This window comes from Nothoprocta perdicaria, unplaced genomic scaffold (assembly GCF_003342845.1).
Source record: "Nothoprocta perdicaria isolate Ctin4 unplaced genomic scaffold, notPer1 scaffold_359, whole genome shotgun sequence".
Taxonomy (NCBI): domain Eukaryota; kingdom Metazoa; phylum Chordata; class Aves; order Tinamiformes; family Tinamidae; genus Nothoprocta; species Nothoprocta perdicaria.
In genome coordinates, this window is record NW_020455598.1 from 1 (window position 1) to 21,711 (window position 21,711).

General features: G+C 51.9%; 2 protein-coding genes across 3 annotated transcripts; one reads left to right on the forward strand and one right to left on the reverse strand.

The window, feature by feature from the left end:
• The first annotated feature begins 166 nt into the window (after nt 1-166).
• On the forward strand, nt 167-3,981 carry LOC112951604 (tubulin alpha-3 chain-like). Of its 2 annotated transcripts, XM_026044309.1 has the most exons (4): nt 167-180; nt 1,747-1,969; nt 2,168-2,316; nt 2,975-3,981. In XM_026044309.1, exons 1-4 carry the CDS (start codon nt 178-180, stop codon nt 3,929-3,931), a joined length of 1,332 nt encoding a protein of 443 aa, XP_025900094.1. In that variant the 5' UTR covers nt 167-177; the 3' UTR covers nt 3,932-3,981. The 2 variants fall into 2 exon arrangements, with proteins under 2 accessions (XP_025900094.1, XP_025900092.1); XM_026044307.1 differs by lacking the exon at nt 167-180 and having other exon boundaries at nt 1,741-1,969.
• Nucleotides 3,982-8,158: 4,177 nt separating this feature from the next.
• Nucleotides 8,159-14,754, reverse strand: LOC112951603 (tubulin alpha-3 chain). The gene is made up of 4 exons (XM_026044306.1): nt 14,700-14,754; nt 11,819-12,062; nt 10,376-10,524; nt 8,159-9,587 (listed from the first exon to the last, which is right to left on the reverse strand). The coding sequence occupies exons 1-4, from the start codon at nt 14,700-14,702 to the stop codon at nt 8,601-8,603; spliced, it is 1,383 nt and encodes a 460-aa protein (XP_025900091.1). The 5' UTR covers nt 14,703-14,754; the 3' UTR covers nt 8,159-8,600.
• Nucleotides 14,755-21,711: the final 6,957 nt, after the last annotated feature.

The following is a 21,711-nucleotide window of genomic DNA, read 5'->3' on the forward strand; positions in this document are numbered from 1 at the left end:
TGCTGTCTCATAAGAGCAGAAACGTTAGAGGACTTGGCTACCAGGTGTGCACAGGAGAAAGGGCAAGAGCCAGGAGGAGGTGACACTGCCCCTTTAATGGTGAGACCAGCTCTGCTGCTATAAAATGCCCCAAGAAGGGGGTGAGGTTCCATTGAGGAGCTCAGGTGGTTCCCAGTCATGGTGAGGAGGTGTGGGGGCTTGAGGAGGGGGTTTTCTCTGAGCACCACCAGCTGCCCTGGCTGGTCCTTTGCAGCTYAGCAGGAGGGTGAGACTGGAAGCAGCTTTTTCTCTTTATTGCAGCTTGGTGGGGGGAGAAGCAGGGAGCTGAGAAGCATGTGAGGGCTGAAGAAAGGTGTCTTGGGGTGACCAAGCACCCCAAGCACCCCAAGAAAGGTGTCTTGGGGTGACCAAGCACCCATTGGTGCTGGGGGGAGCTTGGTTTGGACTTGCAAGCGTGGTGCTCAGCAGCCTCTCCTGGCCTGGGGAGGACTGACCCACTGCAAAGGCTGAAGCCCTTCCAGACCTGCGTGTGCCCCTTGCAAAGCTCCCTTTGAAGAGCTTGCAGGTTGTGTGTGATCCCAGGCAGAGGTGGGACTTCTCATCCTGCCCTTACAGCAGCAAGGTCACCAGCCCCATGGCTCTGGTGTAGAGGGTTTGTTAAGCAGGCTGCAGGGCTGCTCCCTGAGTAGGGAGAGGAATGTTTGGTGGTTAGTGCAGAGCTGCTCTCTCAAATGGCCACCCTTGGGGCAGGACCTTCTGCTGTGGTGGAGGATGTTGCCTTGTGTTTKTGTGCTTTAGTTTAGTGGCTGTGCTGGGTGTCTGGTGGGGTGTCCTGCCCAGCACATGCTTAAAAACTGGGAGCTAGGGCAGAGTAAGCTTTGGCCAAGCCTATGAGGCTCTCCTAGTTAAACTTTCCTGTAGGTGAGAGCGTCCTAAATGACTAGAGGAAAAAGTCCCATGCAACTCTTGGTGGGTATCTCCTAGCCCAGTGTCTCTCTGAGCCCTAAAATCTAACAGTCTCTAGTCTCAGGAAGTTCTCAGCTTAGCTATGCCTTGAATAAAGGGCTCTCCTCCTTTGGTTCAAGCCTAGTAGCTCCATGGGACAGTTGCTGGCTCCCATATGGAGCAGGTGACTGAGCAGTCTCTGCCCATTGTTGCTGGTAGCCCCTCTACCTGTCTCCAGCTGGCTGCTCCTGCACAGCTGCTCTTGGTGGAAGCAGAGATGAGGCCAAAAAAGCTGGCCTTATTCACCAGTCCCTCCCTGCCCAGCTGAGAGTCCCGGAGGCTCCACCTGGGCAGGCTCCGTGTGCCCTGGCTGCTGCCCAAGGCAGGATGGGCAGAGCAAGGGGCACGCAGGAGCAGCCTCCCTGGCTCTTGGTGGCTGCTCTTCATGGTTTGCCTTGCTGGCTGTGCTGGGAGCAGCTCTGCTGTGCRGAGCGAGGGCAGTGCTGGGGTGCAGCAGGTCCTCCTGCACTCCSTGGCTCTCTGTACCTGCCTTGACAGAAGCATTGGCCCCTCAGAGAAGCTGCAGYGTCCCTTGTTGCTAGTTCTACAGCTCCTGGGTGCTTGTTGTGGGGGAAGTGTCCTTGTTGTCCCGAAGCTCTGCAAATGCTCCTCTTGTCCTGTGTCCTGCTCCTCTTGTCCTGTGGGAGCTCCAGTGGTGTCTGCCATGTTCTCCGTGAGCAGAGCCTGAGGTTCTAGCGTGGGCACGTTCCTAACGTCCTTGTGTCTCCTATTGCCATGCAGAGGGAGTGTATTTCTGTCCACATTGGCCAGGCTGGCGTGCAGATGGGCAATTCGTGCTGGGAGCTGTATTGCTTGGAGCATGGGATCCAGCCAGATGGCATCCTCTCTTCTGAGGCATCCGTGGGGCTGGTGGACTCTTCCTTTGGGACCTTCTTCAGCGAGAGTGGCTCGGGGAAGCATGTGCCCAGAGCAATCTTTGTTGACCTGGAGCCCACTGTCCTTGGTAAGGCATGAGAAGTCTGTAGGACTCTTGTTAGAGCTCCTGGAGCTTTCTGGCCTGCTATGGGGATGTTGGCTCTGAGAACTGCCTGGGAGGTCCCTGGCTTCCATGGGAAAGGGTTTTTTCTGAAATGAGTGGAAGTTTCTTGGGAGAGGGTGGTGGTTCTGGCAGGGGTGCTCCTGAGCTCACAACCTCTTGCAGATGAGATCAGGACTGGCAGYTACCGCGCRCTCTTCCACCCGGAGCAGCTCATCAGTGGCAAGGAAGATGCTGCCAACAACTATGCCCGCGGCCACTACACCATTGGGAAGGAGATCATTGACCCTGTTGTTGAGAGGGCTCGTAAAATGGTAACAATGCCCGTGAGACTCTGCTGCTGCTGCCTTGTGGCTGTGGTTTCCATGGCTGTCCAGTGAGGCAGCATAGGTTTAGCTGCATGGAATTCTGTTGGGTTGGCCATGACCCCTAGTGGGACAACAGTGATGAGATGCCCTTGGTGGGAAGAGACCGACTTAGTGGTTGTGACTTGAGGGAAAAGAAAGGGGTGCCTAAGTGCCTAGTTCAAGCTAAGTGATGTGGCATCCCAGTTCCTAGCTGATATCTCCTCTCAGTTTTCTCATGCCCATGCATTTGGACTTGGAGCGGAATCCCAAGGACAGGCTTTTGGAAGTGTTCTGACAGCACTAAGAGTCTTGCTCTAGATAGACCCTCTTAGTGGCTTTACAGCTCTTCCTCCTCTTAGCTCATTATTCTGGAAGCCCCCTAGGCCGAAAGGGCACCAGGCGTCTCCCACCAAAGCCAAGGTCACTAAGAGGTGGCAGGTTTCTGTCTACTTCTAACAAATGGCAGCGGGTGAGAAGTGGAGGGTGCATATAAGCAGGAGAGCAGTATGGTCTTAAAGCTGATGGAGGAGCCCAGCGCTTAGGCCCCCTTAAAGGTTAAGAAAGGCAATGAGCCTGGAGTAAGATCACTAATGTGGTTCTCTCGGTTCTTTCCTCGGTGCTGCAGGCTGACCAGTGTGACGGTCTCCAAGGGTTCCTGGTCTTCCACAGCTTTGGGGGAGGCACGGGCTCGGGCTTCACCTCCCTCCTCATGGAGCGGCTCTCTGTGGAGTACAGCAAGAAGTCCAAGCTGGAGTTCTCTGTGTACCCAGCCCCACAGGTCTCCACTGCTGTGGTAGAGCCCTACAACTCCATCCTCACCACCCACACCACCCTGGAGCACTCGGACTGCTCCTTCATGGTGGACAATGAGGCCATCTATGACATCTGCAACCGCAACCTGGACATTGAGCGGCCCACCTACACCAACCTCAACAGGCTGATTGGGCAGATTGTCTCTTCCATCACTGCCTCGCTGAGGTTTGACGGGGCCTTGAACGTTGACCTGACCGAGTTCCAAACCAACCTGGTGCCTTATCCACGGATCCACTTCCCACTCACCACCTATGCTCCCATCATCTCGTCGGAGAAGGCCTACCACGAGCAGCTGTCGGTGCCGGAGATCACCAACGCTTGCTTTGAGTTCTCCAACCAGATGGTGAAATGCGACCCGCGCCGGGGCAAGTACATGGCCTGCTGCCTGCTGTACCGCGGCGACGTGGTGCCCAAGGACGTGAACGCGGCCATCGCCGCCATCAAAACGCGGCGCTCCATCCAGTTTGTGGACTGGTGCCCCACGGGCTTCAAGGTGGGCATCAACTACCAGCCGCCCACGGTGGTGCCCGGCGGGGACCTGGCCAAGGTGCAGCGCGCCGTGTGCATGCTGAGCAACACGACGGCCATCGCGGAGGCCTGGGCCCGCCTGGACCACAAGTTTGACCTGATGTACGCCAAGCGAGCCTTCGTGCACTGGTACGTGGGGGAGGGCATGGAGGAGGGCGAGTTCTCGGAGGCCAGGGAAGACCTGGCAGCCCTGGAGAAGGACTATGAAGAGGTTGGAAGGGACTTTGCGGAGGAGGAGTAAGTCTTTATCTCTGGAAAGGCAGTTGGGTTATAAAGCATCTGATATTCTGGTTTTGTGATTCCTTCCAGGGAAGTGAATCGCAGGCTCTGTTTAACTAAATATGGCTTGGAAGCTCTGGCTTGGCCAGCAGTGACTTGTGGTTCACTGCTTGTGTGTGTATAAATGAAAATTTGTCAAATATATGGTGTCCAGCAAAGCCTCTACTTCTCCTGTCTTGGTGTTCCACCAACCTGACCCTTGGGGTTCTCACATTTTGCTGACTGCTTTAATCCAACTCTTGGGCTTTTCTGACCACTCTGTGGCTGTAACAACCCGTCTGTGAGCAGATAGTCCCGGACTGGGAGGAATCCTGTGATCTAGGGTGGCTCCCCATGATGTGTCCCCTCTTCTCTGGGGAACCAGTGTCAAAATGAGCAGCAAGGGCCTGTCCCATGCTGGGGTTCTGGTTGCCCCTGGCCTCTCATGCTGTCAGCTCTGGGTTTTCCATGCAGCTGGCAGCTCTGAGACAGAGCAGGGAGCGGGATCGGGTTTCTCCCATCCCCTCCCTGCCCAGAGCCCTGCTAAAGCGATCCATGTAGGGCTGCCGGGGCTCAGCCTGCCTGGAAGTCTCATTGGAGTCTGGAAAGGGGAATTTGAATCCTTGAGCTGTCTGTCAGCCCCCTGTAAAATCCCATGACCCATAGCCAAGTTTGCTCCGGCTCTAAAGCAAGGAGTGGTCTCCTAATTAATTTTTTTCTTATGCTACTCAATTAGCCTGAGGTAGGACTTCTCCAGGGCAGGATGCATGGATCCATGCAAACGGCTAATGAGCTGAAAAAGGGGAGTTTAACTCAATTTTTGCAGGTCTGCTCCGTGAACTGGAACAGGTTATTTCTCCATCTGGGAGTCTCCTTCCCAGCAAGTGCTCCAGGAAAGTGAGCTGGCTGAGATGCAGCAGAGACTCTGGATCTGATGTCAGCCTGTAATTGAAAGGCTGACAGTGTTGGCTCTGGGTTAAACTGGAAGAAAGTTTAAACAACCTGAGGCAAGGGTTGGGGGGGGAGATCCTTATAAATTAAAGCCTGTCTGCACTTGCCATTACTCAGCTGGCTCCTGGGGGTGGCAGTCTCCCAAGGTGAACAGAGCTCCCAGGGGCTGGCTCACCTTGAGCTGCCCTTGGCCTCGGGAGCTGGGCTGTGCAGAGTGGTGTGGTTGGTGGTGTAGAGACTATAAGAGAGAGAAGATTCACAGAATCACAGATTCACATAATATTTAAGGTTGGAAGGGACCTCTACAGATCATCTAGTCCAACCTTCCTGCTCAAGCAGGCCCACCTAGAGCATGTGGCACAGGGTGGCATCCAGGCGGGTTTTAAAGACCTCCAGAGTAGGAGACTCCACAACCTCCCTGGACAGCCTGTTCCACTGCTCTGTCACCCTCACAGTAAAGAAGTTGCTCCTCACCTGGAGACGGAACTTCTTGTGTTTCAGCTTGTGGCCATTACCCCTCGTCCTATCGCTGGCCACCAGTGAGAACAGCTTGTCCCCTTCCTCCCTGCATTCTCCCTTCCTGAACTTAGACATATTAATCATATCCCCTCTGAGCCGTCTCTTCTCCAGAGAAAACAGGCCCAGCTCACTCAGCCTCTCTTCATACGAGAGATGTTCCATTCCCTTGATCATCCTGGTTGCCCTTCTCTGGACCCCAGATGTTCCTGAGGGTCTCCCTTGAGACTACTGGTTCCTCCCAATGCAGCTTTGTGGTGGCACTTGAGCACACCTCACTGGAAAGGGCTGCTTCAGATGTTGAAGACCCCCATGAGATGTCTACACTTTCTACAGCATAAAGAGGAGCCAGAGCAGAAACAAGAGGCTCCAGCCAGGTGCAGACAGCTTGTGCGGGTACCTCCCCTGCTTAGGTGTTGGGCTAGGAGCACAGCAAGGCTCAGTTAGGCTGGAACTTGGCCCTTCAGTTGCCTAGCTTTTCTGGTCCAGGGCTGGAGCAGCATGTGTGTTCCTGCCTCCCTGCAGGAGACAAGGGCTAGAAGGGCTCTGGTGGATCTCATGAGCATCAGAAACCTCTGTTCACGCTCTTGAAAGAGCAGCAGCTTCCCTTCTATCTTAGGGCATGACTGCACTAAGCTCAGCCTGGAGGGGATGACAGTGACATTCCAAAACCCCTGCTCCTGTGGGCTGCCCCATGTGTCACTGTTTGCAGAGCTTACCCCTAGGTCCAGCCTTGCTGTGGCAGCAGGCAGGAGAAGTTCAGCTGCAGCAGGCCCTCCTTTGGGGAGCAGATCTGGAGGCTCTGCCATGTGGAGAGGGGACAAGGCCTCCTCTGTGACCATCAAGGAGGGATCACTCTTCCCTTCTCCCAAGGAAAACCTTTCCTTTGGCTCCCTAAGTTGTGTTTGTGGGAGGTGCTGGAGCAGGGCTGCGCTGATGCACGTGCCAAAGGAATGGAGTTCAGCAATAAATGATTGTTTAAATTACATCAGCCCCAGCAATGTGCTGATGGCTTTCCAAGCTGCCAGAGCACGGGGATCACGTTCCTTCCCTCCAAGCAATACTCATTCCGTGTCCACCCTGAGGAGACTCTACTGCACTCACATTTTCTGGGGATTTAACCAAGGGCTTCCAGCTCCAGGCACCTGTGGAGACTTGAGCCACCATGGAAAGGTGGCAGCTCTGGAGACCATGACTGGAAAGATCCCTGTGTGTTGAGCATGGAGATAGAGCCAGAAGTCCTTGTACCTCTAGTAAGGGTGGTTGAGTCATGAACAGCCCCAAATGGGACAATCGCCCTGTGAGGGTTAACATCAGTGCTATGGGCTATGCTGTAGGCACAGCCAGCTGGCAGCTCAGGAGCTGGCTTGGCCAGGTCTCCAGGAATCAGGGGGTTGGAAAGGCAACTGCTTGGGGTGGGCGAGAGGAGATGTGCTCAGCCCAGCAGCTTTGGGTTGAGCATGGCCTGTGGTGGAGGGATGCCAGGTATACCCTTGCCTCCATGGCATCCACCACTACAGAACTGGAGTTGAAGGACAGAACCCATTGCATGGGGCAGGAGCTGCTTCCCACGCATCTGCTAGGAGCAGCCCCAGAGGGGAGCCACAAGAGCCAGGTGAGCTGTGGGACAGGCCCCGTGTTTTAGCATAAGGGGTGTTCCTAAGACTCAACCTGCTTCCAGATCCTGCTGTTAAAAAGTCCTCCTGGCTTTTGAAGCAATCAGCAGCTAACAAGGAGCTGTGGCTCCTTCCAGCATCCCCCAGGCACGTTAATGCTGCTGCATCTTCACAACCCTCTAACCATCCCCAGGCACCAACCAATGCATCACCCTGGAGAACATCTCCCGTGTCACTCCAAGCACCTGGGAAAAGGGTGGTCATCTTCTTGAGATTCCAGAAGCCTGAAAGCATCACCTTATCTTAAAAGACCAGAGCAAGAGGTCTCTCTCTGTTTCTCTTTATGTGCCATCAAGCACAGGTAGATCCAGGCTGGGCCTTGGAATAAAGAGTAGACAGAGGGCTGTAGTTTTGCCTCTAAGGCCATTGCCCTGAGGAGAGCCCAGAGTCTCAGCTGAGCTTTGGGGCCTCTTGCCCATTGCCGAGGGCAAGGGAGTGTTCATAAGTCTATCATGGCACCAGGTATTTCATGGCTTTTCCTTCTTGGACCATGACACTGCTTGGTGAACATCTGCCCCCATGTGCAGGGACCTGGTGGTTTTGTGTTCCTAGCAGCTGTAGAGCCCACAAGAGCCTCTGCTCAGAGCCACTCTGCTGCCCTAGGCACCAGGATCCACTCAGGCAGAGCCAGGCCATCACCTTCAGACTTCACCAGAAACACTAAGGTGGTAGAGACCCACCAGGAAGGTGCTCCTGACAAATGCATCAATCTCCTTCTCTGGAAGGAGAATCCCTTCACATTCCACCTGGACATGATCCAGAACAACATACTCTAAATGATCTCCTCATGCAAGGGGGTTGGACACCATGATCTCCAGGGCTCCCTTCGACCCTCAAGGATTCTTTGGTGCCCTGCCCACTCCAAACTAGCATCCAGACATCCACAAACAGCACCTAGCTTGAGCCAGACAAGACCCTGCACAAAAGTGGACAATTCCTTCACAGCAATAGCGCTGCTTTGGGATCCTCAGTGTTGGCCTAGCCAGAAGCACATCTTCAAATGCTCTCTTAGAGAAAGGGCAAGTGCTGATGAACTGTAAAGAAAAATCTAGATTAAAGCCAGAGACTTCAGAGAAAAAAAATGTCTTTATTCAAATACAAAAGACAGTTGCATAGAAGTGTGCTGGTACGCTCCTAATTTAAAAAGGTGCTTTTGCAGTAAGAGCCAGAGCAAAAATCTGTCACTTAAACCAAAGCAGGCAGCTTGCAACATTGCCCTGGATGACCAGGAGCCTCTTCCCAAGCAGAACATGACCCCAACCCAAAGCCAGGCACCTATTCAGCTTCACTCTTGGATACGCAGCAGTGTGATAAAGCTCAAGACACCCATGCTGGAAGTGCGTAATGAGCACGCAGACTATGCAAGCAGGAAAGGAATAATACGTCAAACAGTAGCGTTGCGGTTCAGGACAATCCTGTGGCACCTCCAGGCACTTGGGACCAGTTTAGTCGGATGACAGTATCTATTTGATCTGAGGTTTCACTTCTTCAAAAAGAGGCAGGAGTTTGTTAGTACTCATCCTCATCAGCTTCTTCTTCTTCTTCACCATCAGCTGAGTCCCTTCCAACCTCTTCATAGTCCTTCTCCAGGGCTGCCAGGTCTTCCCTGGCCTCCGAGAACTCGCCCTCCTCCATGCCCTCCCCCACGTACCAGTGCACGAAGGCTCGCTTGGCGTACATCAGGTCAAACTTGTGGTCCAGGCGGGCCCAGGCCTCCGCGATGGCCGTCGTGTTGCTCAGCATGCACACGGCGCGCTGCACCTTGGCCAGGTCSCCSCCSGGCACCACCGTGGGCGGCTGGTAGTTGATGCCCACCTTGAAGCCCGTGGGGCACCAGTCCACAAACTGGATGGAGCGCCGCGTTTTGATGGCGGCGATGGCCGCGTTCACGTCCTTGGGCACCACGTCGCCGCGGTACAGCAGGCAGCAGGCCATGTACTTGCCCCGGCGCGGGTCGCATTTCACCATCTGGTTGGAGAACTCAAAGCAAGCGTTGGTGATCTCCGGCACCGACAGCTGCTCGTGGTAGGCCTTCTCCGACGAGATGATGGGAGCATAGGTGGTGAGCGGGAAGTGGATCCGTGGATAAGGCACCAGGTTGGTYTGGAAYTCRRTCARGTCRACRTTCAAGGCCCCRTYAAAYCTCARCGAGGCAGTGAYRGAWGARACWATCTGCCCAATCAGCCTGTTGAGGTTGGTGTAGGTGGGCCGCTCAATGTCCAGGTTGCGGTTGCAGATGTCATAGATGGCCTCGTTGTCCACCATGAAGGAGCAGTCCGAGTGCTCCAGGGTGGTGTGGGTGGTGAGGATGGAGTTGTAGGGCTCCACCACAGCGGTGGAGACCTGTGGGGCTGGGTACACAGAGAACTCCAGCTTGGACTTCTTGCTGTACTCCACAGAGAGCCGCTCCATGAGGAGGGAGGTGAAGCCCGAGCCCGTGCCTCCCCCAAAGCTGTGGAAGACCAGGAACCCTTGGAGACCACTACACTGGTCAGCCTGCAGCAGAATAATGCATATTAATTTATATATTGTCAAAATGTCAAAAAATGGAGTAAGGAACCAAAGTACTTCAGAAAAAAAAATCAAAATATGTTCAGAGAACTTATTAATCAGAAGAGAATCATGTGAGCAAAGCCACAAACTCCAGCCATTCTCTTTCAGAGGGTAGGTTCACTCACTAAATTGCCCTACTAACCATCTTTAGTTTAGACATATGCCAATCAACCAAAGGACTTCCTTTGGGCTAGCCTAGGTTGTTGTGCATGGCCAGATGGAATCTCTGGGCAAGCTGCTCAATTCATCTCCCAACACCTGAGAGGCGATGGGAGGTAGCCTCTCATTCCTGGTTCTCCAAGTGATGCTCCTGATGCGTTTCACTGACTTTCCCCCAACAAACTAACTTCACACCTATGAAACCTGGATAGCAATCATCCATTTAGAATTAATGGATGCAAATCTAAGTTTGCATAATCGGAGTGTAGCTTCCCTATGGTCAAAAGTCCCTTTCTTCCTTCTTTTAGGTCTAGTGTTTTCTTGCTCCAGCCCACAACTTTGATACGCAATGATCGTTGCTTTAAGCATAGATATAATAGTTTTGTAAGAACTCATTTCTTTACCAAACCCCAAATCTAATGTCTGTAATGATGGCAGCAACAGTTCTTGAGCAGAGAGGAGAATTTTGCCCCCTGCCCCCCTTTTTTTTTCAATCCAGTTATTAGCCCCAAATTTAATTGCATTATCCTTGATTGGCAATTTTAAGGAAAATGCCTTCTGTACCCTCTTACCATTTTACGAATTCTGCTGAGAACGGTGTCAATGATCTCCTTCCCAATGGTGTAGTGGCCACGGGCATAGTTGTTGGCAGCATCTTCCTTGCCACTGATGAGCTGCTCCGGGTGGAAGAGCCCGTGGTAGGTCCCAGTCCGAATCTCATCTACAAGAAGGAGCAGTCATGGAGAACAGCAGTTACTCTGCCACGCTAACAGAACTCATAAATCCCTCAGGAACTCATGCAAAATGAGATGACAAACAAATTGATGGTCATGGCGCGGTTAATTAGACTGCAGGTAATAGAAGGGAAAAGGAAAACACTGTCCAGACTGGTTATCAAGTTCATTACCTCCTCCACCTTCTCCCAGCTGCCAACTTGAGATCCTAATCTTATTTAGTTCATAAAGATCTGAAACTTTATCATATGTAATTTGGGCTTCTGCTTGTTAGAGAGCATCTTGAGGTTTCTGGGAGCCCTACATCCACCACCTGCTCTATGGCATACTGAAGAGGAGACAGGATACCTCCTGTATTGACATTTCAGCTGGACTTATCCCACCAAGCTCCAGACATCTAATGAATACAGGCATTAGGAGCAGTTTCTCTGGGCTCTGCCCAGCCATTGAGGCTGATAGACACCTCCAAAGAGTCATTAGATCCACTCAGCCTCAACATTGGATACGTTTCATATTCTGCTGGCTCACTCAGATTCCCGGTTTAATACCTTGATTGAGTGCCTAGAAATTAAGTGGAACCAAAACAAAAGTCTGCATTCCTTCCATTAAATGAAATAATGAGTCACACATCCTAGACAGCAAGATAGAAGCAGACACGTTCACCCACAGGAGAAGCCTAGGAGGCAGGAGCAGGTTAATATGGAAGCAGGTGCCAGGGAGTCATTTCTTCCAGGTTTTTGAGCAAAAGAATTTGGTTCCTAGGAAGATATTTCAAATCAAATTAAAATGCCATGATTAAGTCACGCTTACAGAGACCATTAATGAAGTCCAGCTTCGCTCCCTTTGGAAGAGGAAGTAGAAAGCTGGCAATAACAAGACACCCATTTTCCACAGAACCATGGAACTGGTGGCACCTACACACCCAGAGGTGCTTCAGGGGTAGCTTTAAAGCCAGAAGCTCCACATTAGGTCACAGACCTACATAATTCAGCCCAGAGCCAATTGTGCTTAATAAACCCAATAAGCTTGACACCTGGTAAGGATTCTGCTCAAGACATCAGGTCCCTCCTAAATGGAGGGATCAGCCAAAGACAAGACTATGTGGCAAGAGCAATGGCACCATCACTCACAGGTCCATTTGGAATTACAAAACCCACCCAGCTTCTGATGGCTGGAGATGTTTCAACAGAGCAAAGAGAGAAGCCAGGCACTACAGGCAGCAACAAGAGGCTCAGGAGCCAAGGAGGAAGACGCCACAACCCCCGTCTTCCCCACTATTACCAATGACAGTGGGCTCCAAGTCTATGAAGACGGCCCGGGGCACGTGCTTCCCAGACGCTGTCTCACAGAAGAAGGTCTCAAAAGAAGAATCCACTTGTTCGGACTCCGGCTCCACAGGTTTTGCCAGCTTGGGGCCAGGAATGGTCCCGTCTGCCCGGATGCCGTGTTCCAGGCAGTACAGCTCCCAGCAGGCGTTGCCCATCTGCACGCCAGCCTGCCCGATGTGGATGGAGATGCATTCCCTCTGGAAGGGGAAACGGCTTGTTAAGGACATTTTTAGACATCCTGCAACTTAGCACTGGCCCCCACAGCTCTCGCTGGAGCCGGTCGCTACCGGCGGATGATTAGGGAAGCAGGAAACTTCCAGCCAGGAGCTGGAGCTGGGATCAGCGTCCGATCCGCGGGGCCGCTGGACACGGCCCAATCACGCACGCAGCATCCCCAGGAAGGGCTTTTCCACCCAACGGGAGGAAGGAAGGAGGTGATGGGCTTGGTGCCGAGGCGGGAAGCAGCTGAGCGCTGCCGGCTCCTTCGTGCTCCGCCTTGTCCCGCAGGGATGGTCCTCAGGAGATGGCGGCTCAGGCCTCCCTGGGCAAAGCTCTGCACCAAACAGGGAGAAGCCGAACCTGGGAAACCCACAGGCAAGCTGGGAGTCACACCAGGAAACGAGTATTTGCCCGAGGCCCAAACAAGGCCAGCTCCTGAGGAGAGGCTTGGAGTCCCGTTTTAACCAGGTCACCCTCCAGGAGCCTGTAACTACCTCCAGGGCAGTGCTGGAGGTGCCTACGCCTTCTGGAGCCTCTCTGGGGACTTTTGATGGCTGAACGCTTCCCTCAGAGGTAATTGGTACCTCTGCCACTTCCACCACCCCGGGATCAAAGCACCTCTGCAGCGACAACAGAGGCTCCCAGTTCCAACCATGCACACGGCAGTGTGGCCTCCCAGGGTCCCCAAACCGAGGCATCTGGTGATCCCACCTGGCACGGAGGGCATTTACTGGGGCATTGAGAGGCAGCTCGGTTCAGGTCTCCTCTCTGCTGCTACCAACTCATCCTACTCCTTTTTGCCCCATGCTTCAGTTCCCTCCCAGTCTACCCAGCGCCAGGGGTCTCCATGAACAAGCTCCAAGAAGTCCACCTCAAACGAGCAGGTGTCTCATGCCTGAAACGTCCTCAACGCCCACAACCTGAGGCACAACTGACCTGCCAAAGCCACCCTGTCCCTCTTCAGCTGGGCGTCTACCATCAAAGCGACGCTAGACGTGGTCTTGGGCACCATGGCAGTAGCAGGAGGCACCAGGAGAGGGAAGTAACACAACTTCTCCCCTCTTTCCCTCTCCAAGCATTGATGGGTCAAGACGTTTCTCACCATTCAAGCAAGCCAAATGACCACTGTGTGTCCAGTTTACCCACCGCAAAGCTAGACACCCTGCAGATGAGCAGGCTCCATGCCACTGCCAATGGGCACCAGCTCCCACAGTCCCAGCTGGCCAAGCGCCGCTTAATCCAGACCCAGGCCTGGAGTTCTGCTGGGCGTGGAGGTCCCCTCTCTCCACGCTGATATTTGCACTATTTGGGAAATGCTGCCTGCCATTTGCCCATCCCTCCCAGCAAAGAATGGTTGCAATAGCTGCTGGCCACGGAGCACGAGGGTCACCACGGCGCTCGCCGGGACAGCTGCTCCGTCCTCTCCCAGCTCCCCGGGCCCAGCACCTGCTCCAAGGGGCCACTGGCACGTCCAGCCCAGAGGGAATGGAAAAAAAATAGGGGGAAAAGCAAAGGGGGCCTGCAGGAACAGCAGGAGGAAAGCACGGCTCACGCTATGCAGCTTTCCCCCCTTCCCAAATACACTTGGAAGGGTTTTATTTTTTTTTAATCCCTTAAATCTCCAACATTTGCATTTTGTATCAAGACAGAGTGCATTTTGCAGACTCTGGCTATAGGCAGCCTATTGTTGTCCAGCTGATTTTCCCAATGGAAATACCATGGAAATGGTTAACTGTTTTATCACCGAGGCGGACACTCGAAGCCCCAGATAAAAAGAAAAGAGTTCAAAAGCTGGTTTGCCAAAAACTACTTTGAAGTTTTCGCCCGTTTGCAACATGCAAAGGGACACCATCAGATTTTTTCCTAAAGAATTACTCTTTTGCATTCAAAATAAGGTGACAGTTGGGCTATTCCTTGAGAAAAGTTTCAGCGAGATTAACCAGCAGCATTCAGGGCTGCAGGTTTTTTTAGCAACCAGATCAAGCCACTAAAGTTTCCCAGCTGCAAACTCCTTAGTGCAAAGATGCACTGGAAAACCTAGAGCGGGAGAGAGGGGGAAGGAATCTTTATTCCTTTAATATCTAATCCCAAGGGATTGCAGCAGACAAAGGCAACATGGCAGCTCACTCCTAAGGAAGAAACCCTGAGGTCTCTGCAAGTTGCACCAGCTCCCCTGGGGCAGGGCGAGAGTGGAAAAGTGCGAAAGTCATGGAAAAGTGCCAGAAATATCAAAGTTTAACGTTTAATACGCCACGCTGTTGCGCGTCTAGATACGCCGGCTCCCAGGAAAGTTAAACCCAACTTGCATTAAAAGAGTCGAGCCCTTTGCAACTCCACGGTCCCATCCCAGGAGCTGCAAACCCCAGCGTGGAAAACGCAGAGAGAGGCCACCGAAATCTCCCTTATCCGACCAAGTCGCTCACTTTTCCCTTATAAGGAGCAAACACCGATTCGATAAGCTGCAAGGTAATCAGCAATTACAGAAAAGCGCTTGGAATTAACAGCCCCGAGAGGAAAGGAGAGGAAAAGAGCAAGCTATCCGTTCGGCTCGGTACGCTTGGAAAACAATCTATACATTAAGGGGAGGCTAAGATAAATATATGGCATGCTCTTACCATGATGAGACTGGAGGCTGGCTAAGATCTAAGCAAAACAGCTGCTGCCCCTGCCTCTGCCTGCAATTTTATAGCACAGGAAGGCTGGCCTCCACCTGAATATAAAGAGGCTTTCTGCAAGCTTAAAGGAGCAGAGCTCCTTTTCCTTTGCATCCCCAGGCAGAGCAAGGGGTGACCTGATCTGCCAGGGTCCAGCTGGGGTAGTTCTTGGGATTTGACAGTTGGTGTACAGTGCATTTTCCTCACTTTGTCTTTTCAGGGGAGGTTCAGCTTAGGAAAAGCAGAGACATTGAACTTTGGGGAAGTCCAAGTGCCTCCCTATGGTGCACTTTATGCAGAAGGCACAATCCTTCCCTTACCATCATCCAAAGCCCTATCATCAATGCATTATATCTTGGCCATTTTTACACCTAATTCTGCTGGTTTTGGTCTTTTGCCTCAATGCCCACGTTGACTTTTACAGGAACACGCTGCTTTTTGCATCTCCACAGTGGGAAGGCTCAGTCCCTTCGCTTGCTTTACCTGCTGGCCACCAAGGTTTCACTTTTCCCTAATGCCAAGAGCTGGCGTAAAGACACTGCACCAACCCTACCTCACCCTGCAAACGTAGGGTAGGTCCAGCCTTAACCAGCACAGCTCTGGATCTACCTTTAGGACTCCATAGGGATCTGCATGGTTATCTGCACCTTCTCCAAAGGTGGGTAAGGGCATCTCCAGACTCCTCAGGCTCCTCCTGCAGATGCACAGCCAAAGGGCAAGAAGCAGCAAGGGAAAATTGACTGGGGTTAGGGGGAGAAAGTTAATCATGAAGGTTGTCATGCATTGGAGCATGAAGCAGAAGATAGGGGACGCTTCATCCTTGAATATTTTCAAACCTCACCTGCAAAAAACTTTGGGACAGCCCATCTAAGTAAGGTTCTTTGAGCAAAAGGTGAGCTAACATCTTCCACACATGTCCTTCCATCCTCAGTTATTCAGTGACAGCTGTCTTTGGCAGCACTGATGTTGTACAAGACTTTCTCACCCTCTCCATTGCGACTTGGTCCTCCTTCTTCCCTGCCCTGGCCACTCAATCCCACTCAAGGTCTCCCCTGGGACTTCCCATCCTCTTGGCCATCCTGAAACCAGCGTTTTCATCACTGGTAAATTGACTGGGTATTTTAGGGGGCAAAATGAACCTTCTTACTATGGACCCACATCCATCAAAGTGGTTGTAAGAATGTCAGAGGAACAGAGAAAAAGCTGATCTGCTGGGCAAAGACATGAGCTGACCTGTAGGAGATGCTGGAGTCTACGGAAGAGCTTGGATCCACTTGGATGTTGAACGCTAGGGCAGATGGGACCATTAGTCTGTTCCTGCTCAGGACTATACTATGGATTTAGGGAATCTGAGCCGAGGAGATTGGGTTCACAGCTATGCCTGCGATGAAAGTGGGGGAAATCAACCCCTAATTGAGCTCAGCAAGATTCTTCCATTAGATCCAGCATTGTACAAACACAGTTGTCATCGTCCTAGGCCTCAGACCTCTGGCTGGGAATAAAGGTGACCTGTGAGCACAGAGAAGCTGCTCATTTCCAGCCTAAACCAAGAACCACCCAAAACGCATATCCTGAGCCTGCCGGTCAAGATCTTCTCTTTGAGACACGTGTTCCTCCATGGCAAGAGAGGAAGCCATGAACATGGGCCACATTCCCCAGATGGCATCCCTTCAGTCAACCCCAAAATCCATAAGACTCCAAGCCCAAGATTTTGAGGCTGATTTCCTTCTTCCTTAGGAGATGGAAAGGCAAAGGAAGGAGCGTTATAGTGTGGTCATCACAGCTCCGACCTGCCTGCGATCTTGGCTCAAAAGACATATTTAGAACTGCAGCAAGAAGACAGAGACCAACCCACCGCGGCGGCTCCCAGCCTTTTTATAGCCAGAGCCCACAGCTGCTGCCTCCTCGTTCCTCCTGCATCCTAAATATTGCCTCCTCCGCTTCCCCTGGCCTCCCACTGCTGGCCACGCCGGGCAGGCTGGCACCAGCTGGCCCTGCTTGAGCCAGTCCTTACCGCAAGGATGCCGCTGGTGTCCCAAGAGAGACGCTGGGCGAGTGTCCTCAGATGGAGGGGACAGCTGGTCTGTGGTCATCCTGCTCTGCACAAGCGCACGGATTACCCGAAGAGAGAAGTTACCGTTTTTCGCTCTGCAGTCTCAGAGGAGGACACTAAACCTTCACCTTTAGCAGTTTCATTTAGCTTCAGGCTGAACCAATACGTGGGAAGTTTCGGTGTTTTTCTGGTTTGTTTGCTCCACTGAAAAAATAGTGATTCCCATAACTCCGAAAACCATCGTTTCAGGAATAATTTGCTCCCTTGTTTAATTCTTCACCTAGTTAATTTTGTCCCGTTTCACATGTGAACTTCCCTAGCGTCAGCTGCCAGCCCCTGGCTCTCATTCTGCCTTTTTCTAAGGAGCAAAAGCTGCCAACTTTCCACATCCTCATGCCCTTCCAAGGCACTTGTTGCCTTCTCCAGCGAGTTTAGCACTGACCAAACACACACAACAATCCTGGAGATCTCCATCCTCTGCATTATCCTCCAACAGCCAGATCCTGTTTTCTCCAGCAGGTCACCATCCAGCTCCATTGTCCTCTGGAGGCATAAAGAGAAAAAGCCACTTACTCCATCAATGGGGATGACCTAGGTTCATCCCATCTCATGCCAATTCTCCTTCTCCTACCTTTTCTCCCATTCTCCTACCTTAAGTTCTGCAGGGCTAATGTTGAAGCACCGCTTCTGATAGTGGTTGTCCTTGGTGTACCATGTAGAGAGGCCCCAACAGCATCTGTTACTGATAACCAGCAATGATTTATCCAAGTTTTGGCCTGCCCAACTCTAGCATTTCTCCATGTGCATTTTGTCCATGCATGGCTGGGTTTTATACCGTTCCTTGGCACTGGACCGTTCTGCTTCACGCACAAGCAGGTTATGAGTGGAGACTCCTCCTCTCAGATCCCATCCGTGGTTCCCTCTCCATCCAGCCAGATTCTGCACAGATCCTCCTCCAGCCAAACACTGTCAGTGAACACATCCTCCTGAGACAACACATCCTCCTGAGACGGAGGAGCTGCTTGGATGAAGGGAGGACCTGCACAGAAAAGCACTTAGATTCTCAGCAAAAGGAAACTCCTAAGGAGGTGCTGTCAACAGAAGCACTCAGCCTCAGGAGCAACCTTTAGCGTGCTCCACCATAATGCAAAAAAAAAAAAATTAAAAAATGGCCCAAAATGGTTACAAGCTGCAAACTTCCATGTCAAGGCTATCAGAATGGGACATTCTGATACTCCAGTGCCTTCTCCCCTCCCCTCCTCAATTTTTATTTCCATATAAAATCCTGGCGGAGCCATCCCCATTGTGCAGGACAGCTCGGTTTGAGTGGAAACACATATTCCAGCAGGATACAATTCCAGCAGAAACCTCCCAACCACCTCTGCCTCAAAGCTGTCCCAGCAGGCCAGGCTGGAGAAATCCCCATCTCCTCATCCGTGTCCATACAGCTGTGCTTCTCCTTTGCTTGCCCTGCAGCAGATAGGAACCAGCTGCGGGGCACAGGAGGCTTTGCAGCGGGGTTAGGCTCTAGCACGAGCAAGGATATATTTTTATTTATTCTCCAGATGCAAAGACTTATTTCTACTCTGCTCCTCCTAATAGCTTTGGAATTCGATGGATACTTGCTTTAAGGAAAAAATTTGTTCTAAAGAGACTTGAAAAGAAATGGATTTATATTCTTTAAGGGGGTTGAGCGTGGTGTCGCAGACAGGTCTGCCTCCCAGTGTCCTGCTCCCAACAGTGGCCACACTCTAAGCAGCTGCCTGGAGCAAGGAGCCTTTCCCATGGGTGAGGTGAGATGACTCATCGCTGTGATGAACCTTTGTGGTGCACAGGGACCTCCTGCACGGCTGGAGAAAGGGGCCAAGAAGACATACTTCTTCTTGGCCATGTGAGGTCGTCTCGTTTCTACTCATATCCTTTCTCTCTTACGGAAAACGATTGGCTGGGAGCCCCTGGAATTAAATTTTCCAAAGGACCTTGCAAAGCTGCGGTTAAAGAGACCCGTCCCCCTGTTGCACTGAGTAAAGAAGTTTTGAGCAAGAGTCCTCAATGCCACAGACAAAGTTGATGACCAGCAGATGATTCCAATGAACTGCCGCTCTTCCGGCTTTTCTGGAGGTCCTAACTCTCCCACAATGATGAATCCCAGGATGGCTGAGGCTGGCAGGGACCCCCAGGGCTCCCCCAGGGCAGCCCCTGCTCCAGCAGGGACACCCAGAGCACGGGGCACCCGGGCGCATCCCGGCGCGCTGGCAGATCTGCAGAGCAGGAGCCTCCGCAGCCTCCCTGGGCAGCCTGGGCCAGGGCTCGGGCACCCTCCCACCAAACAAGCTCTTCCTCACGGCCACGTGGAGCTGCCTGCGCTGCAGCTTGGCCCCAGGGCCCCTTGGCCTGCCACTGGCCACCACCCACAAGAGCTTGGCCCCAAGAAGAGCCTGGCCCCACCTCTCAAATGCTCTCACAAAACCTGTATAAACAATTAGCTTTAAGATATAAAACCAAAATACCCATTTCCTTTCCCTTCCAAAACGATGCAATGCGCTGCAAACACATGCATAAGGGTTAATAAAACCAACTTTTTACACTGACTGGCTCTTAGGCTAAGATGAGAAGACCAAGGAGGCCTAAAAGTAGCATCTATAGAAGGTGCAAGGAGGGAGAATGGGAGAACATGAATTATCCAGCCTAATGTGATTTTATTTTTTGCTTTTTTTTTTTGCCTTTTTTTCCTGAAAGGAATTAATTTTACACGGTATGCAACAGTTGGCAAAGGCATCCCTCAAGGCTTGCAACAGCCTGGCCAGCTTGGCCATCTCCTGAGCCTCCTGGACGAGCTCTGAAACCTTTCCCAAGTCGCCCGTGTCACCTGGCTGAGTTACTGTTGTGGCTGCAGAGCCCGTGCGTTATCCCGCCCAAAGCCTGCTGACTGACTGGAACATAAGGGCAATTTTTGTGTAGTTTTACAGCACTTATTTTCTAGGATTTTAGAGATGAAAATATGAGGCAGCTTTTTTTTTTTTTTTTTTTTTTGTTATTTCATTTCGTTTTAACGAAGTACCGATGGTGACACGCACCCTAATCACGTGCAATTTATGGCCTAAGGTTTTATAGCTCCATAAATGTCTAAGCTGCCTCGAATCCTCCAGATGACTACTTCCAACGCAGGGCAAGGGCTTAAATGAGCAACACGGCCAAGTGCAAGAAATTCTACCAAATAACTCGACGCTTTGAATCCTGAAAGAGATCGGTGTCGCTGAAGCGAGCTTTAATCTTTGCTTAATTAAGCCAGCTTGTTTGGGAACCACGAGCCCTTAATGCATGTGTTACTAATCTCTGCTTAATCCCCTAAATCTTTCCAAGGGGCCATAGTCCTCGCTTGGCAGGCTGTGGTTTAAGTCAATGTCGTTGTTGCTACTGTTTTGCTGGGAGGAGAAAGTCCAGCAGGCAAAGTCCCTCTTTTGAATGAAGTCCCTTCTGGCTCCCTTCTGGTTCTTGTGGTGATTCAGCCACAGGGGATGATTCCCATGACCAAGCAAATGAACAAGATCCTCTGTATCCTTCTTTAGTGGAAGCCTCCCAGAGTTCTGGAGCCCACAATCACTGCAGAAACACTACAAATTGGTGGAAATCTAGTGGAAGAAGGAACACAATGTCCTTTCAAGGAGGCTTCAGGAGGTTCCCTTAGCTAGATTGGTTTCTCACCTCTCCTAAATCTTTGCAGTAGGAGAGATGGGGCTCACAAGAGGTCTTCGCAGAGTCACAGTTTGGTTGAGGTTGGAAGGGACCTCTAGAGATCATCTAGACCAACCTTCTGCTCCAGCAGGGACACCTGGAGCATGGGGCACCCAGCCGCACCCAGGTGGGTTTGGAAGATCTCAAGAGCAAGAGACTCCACAACCTCCCTGGGCAGCCTGTTCCAGGGCTGTTGCCCTCATAGGAAAGTTCTTCCTCACATGGAGATGGAACTTCCTGTATTTCAACTTATACCCATTGCCCTGTGTCCTATCACTGGCCATCACCTCTTTTGAGATCTTCATCTCTTTTGAGATGTGACTCACTTTGAGGTTCCCTCTTTCCTGTTTCTTCTGTCCCACTGCTGACAAGATTAGTGTGGGTTCTGCAAGGGTTCTGGGCCTTCCATGGCTTGGACCAGACTGTGAGTCCCTTTCTTCAGCTGTCCATCCAGGTCCACACCGCAGCCATGGAGATCTCCCTGCAGACAGGGAGACCTGCCCACTCCCACATACAACTCCAAGGTGGCCTCCACCTCGTCCTGGAGTCCTCAGGATGAACAACAAGAAGGCATCAACAGCATCAGCAACCCGAATGCCCAATGTCCCACTCCTGCCCACCAATGGGATGTGTGTTGTCCCCTCCCAACACGTCCTTGGGTGCCTTCAGTGCCTTCAGTGCTGGCTTACCCAAGACAGACCAACACACTGACCCCATTTCTGGACATTCTTCACCTTCATGATCTACCTAGAGCTTCACCATAGCTTGCTGCAAACACATCTCCATGCTAGAGACCACCATGATCGGTGCTGGATTCCCCAACCACCTGAGAAGCCCATGACCTGGGGAGGGACTTCCTGGGGAGCGATGGTGCCCAAGGAAGTGCCCAGGGCCACTGCAGATGGCCAAAGACAGAAGGTCCTGGAAGACCAGGAGCTCTTCAAGGCCAGGAGGACACTCCTGGCCACAGCCTAGCCATTCGTTTGAGGTGGCATTGAAACAGTGACTACATGAGGTAGATATGACTGATGAGAAGCATAGTCATGTCTAATCCCTTGGTGGCCTCCTGTCCTTTGGGCTAAAATTGGCTTTTTTTTTTTTTTTTTTTGGCCAAACTGCAGATTCTACCTAAAAAGTTAAGCTTAAAAAAAAAAACTCTGAAGATTTTGATTTGCCGTTAAAATA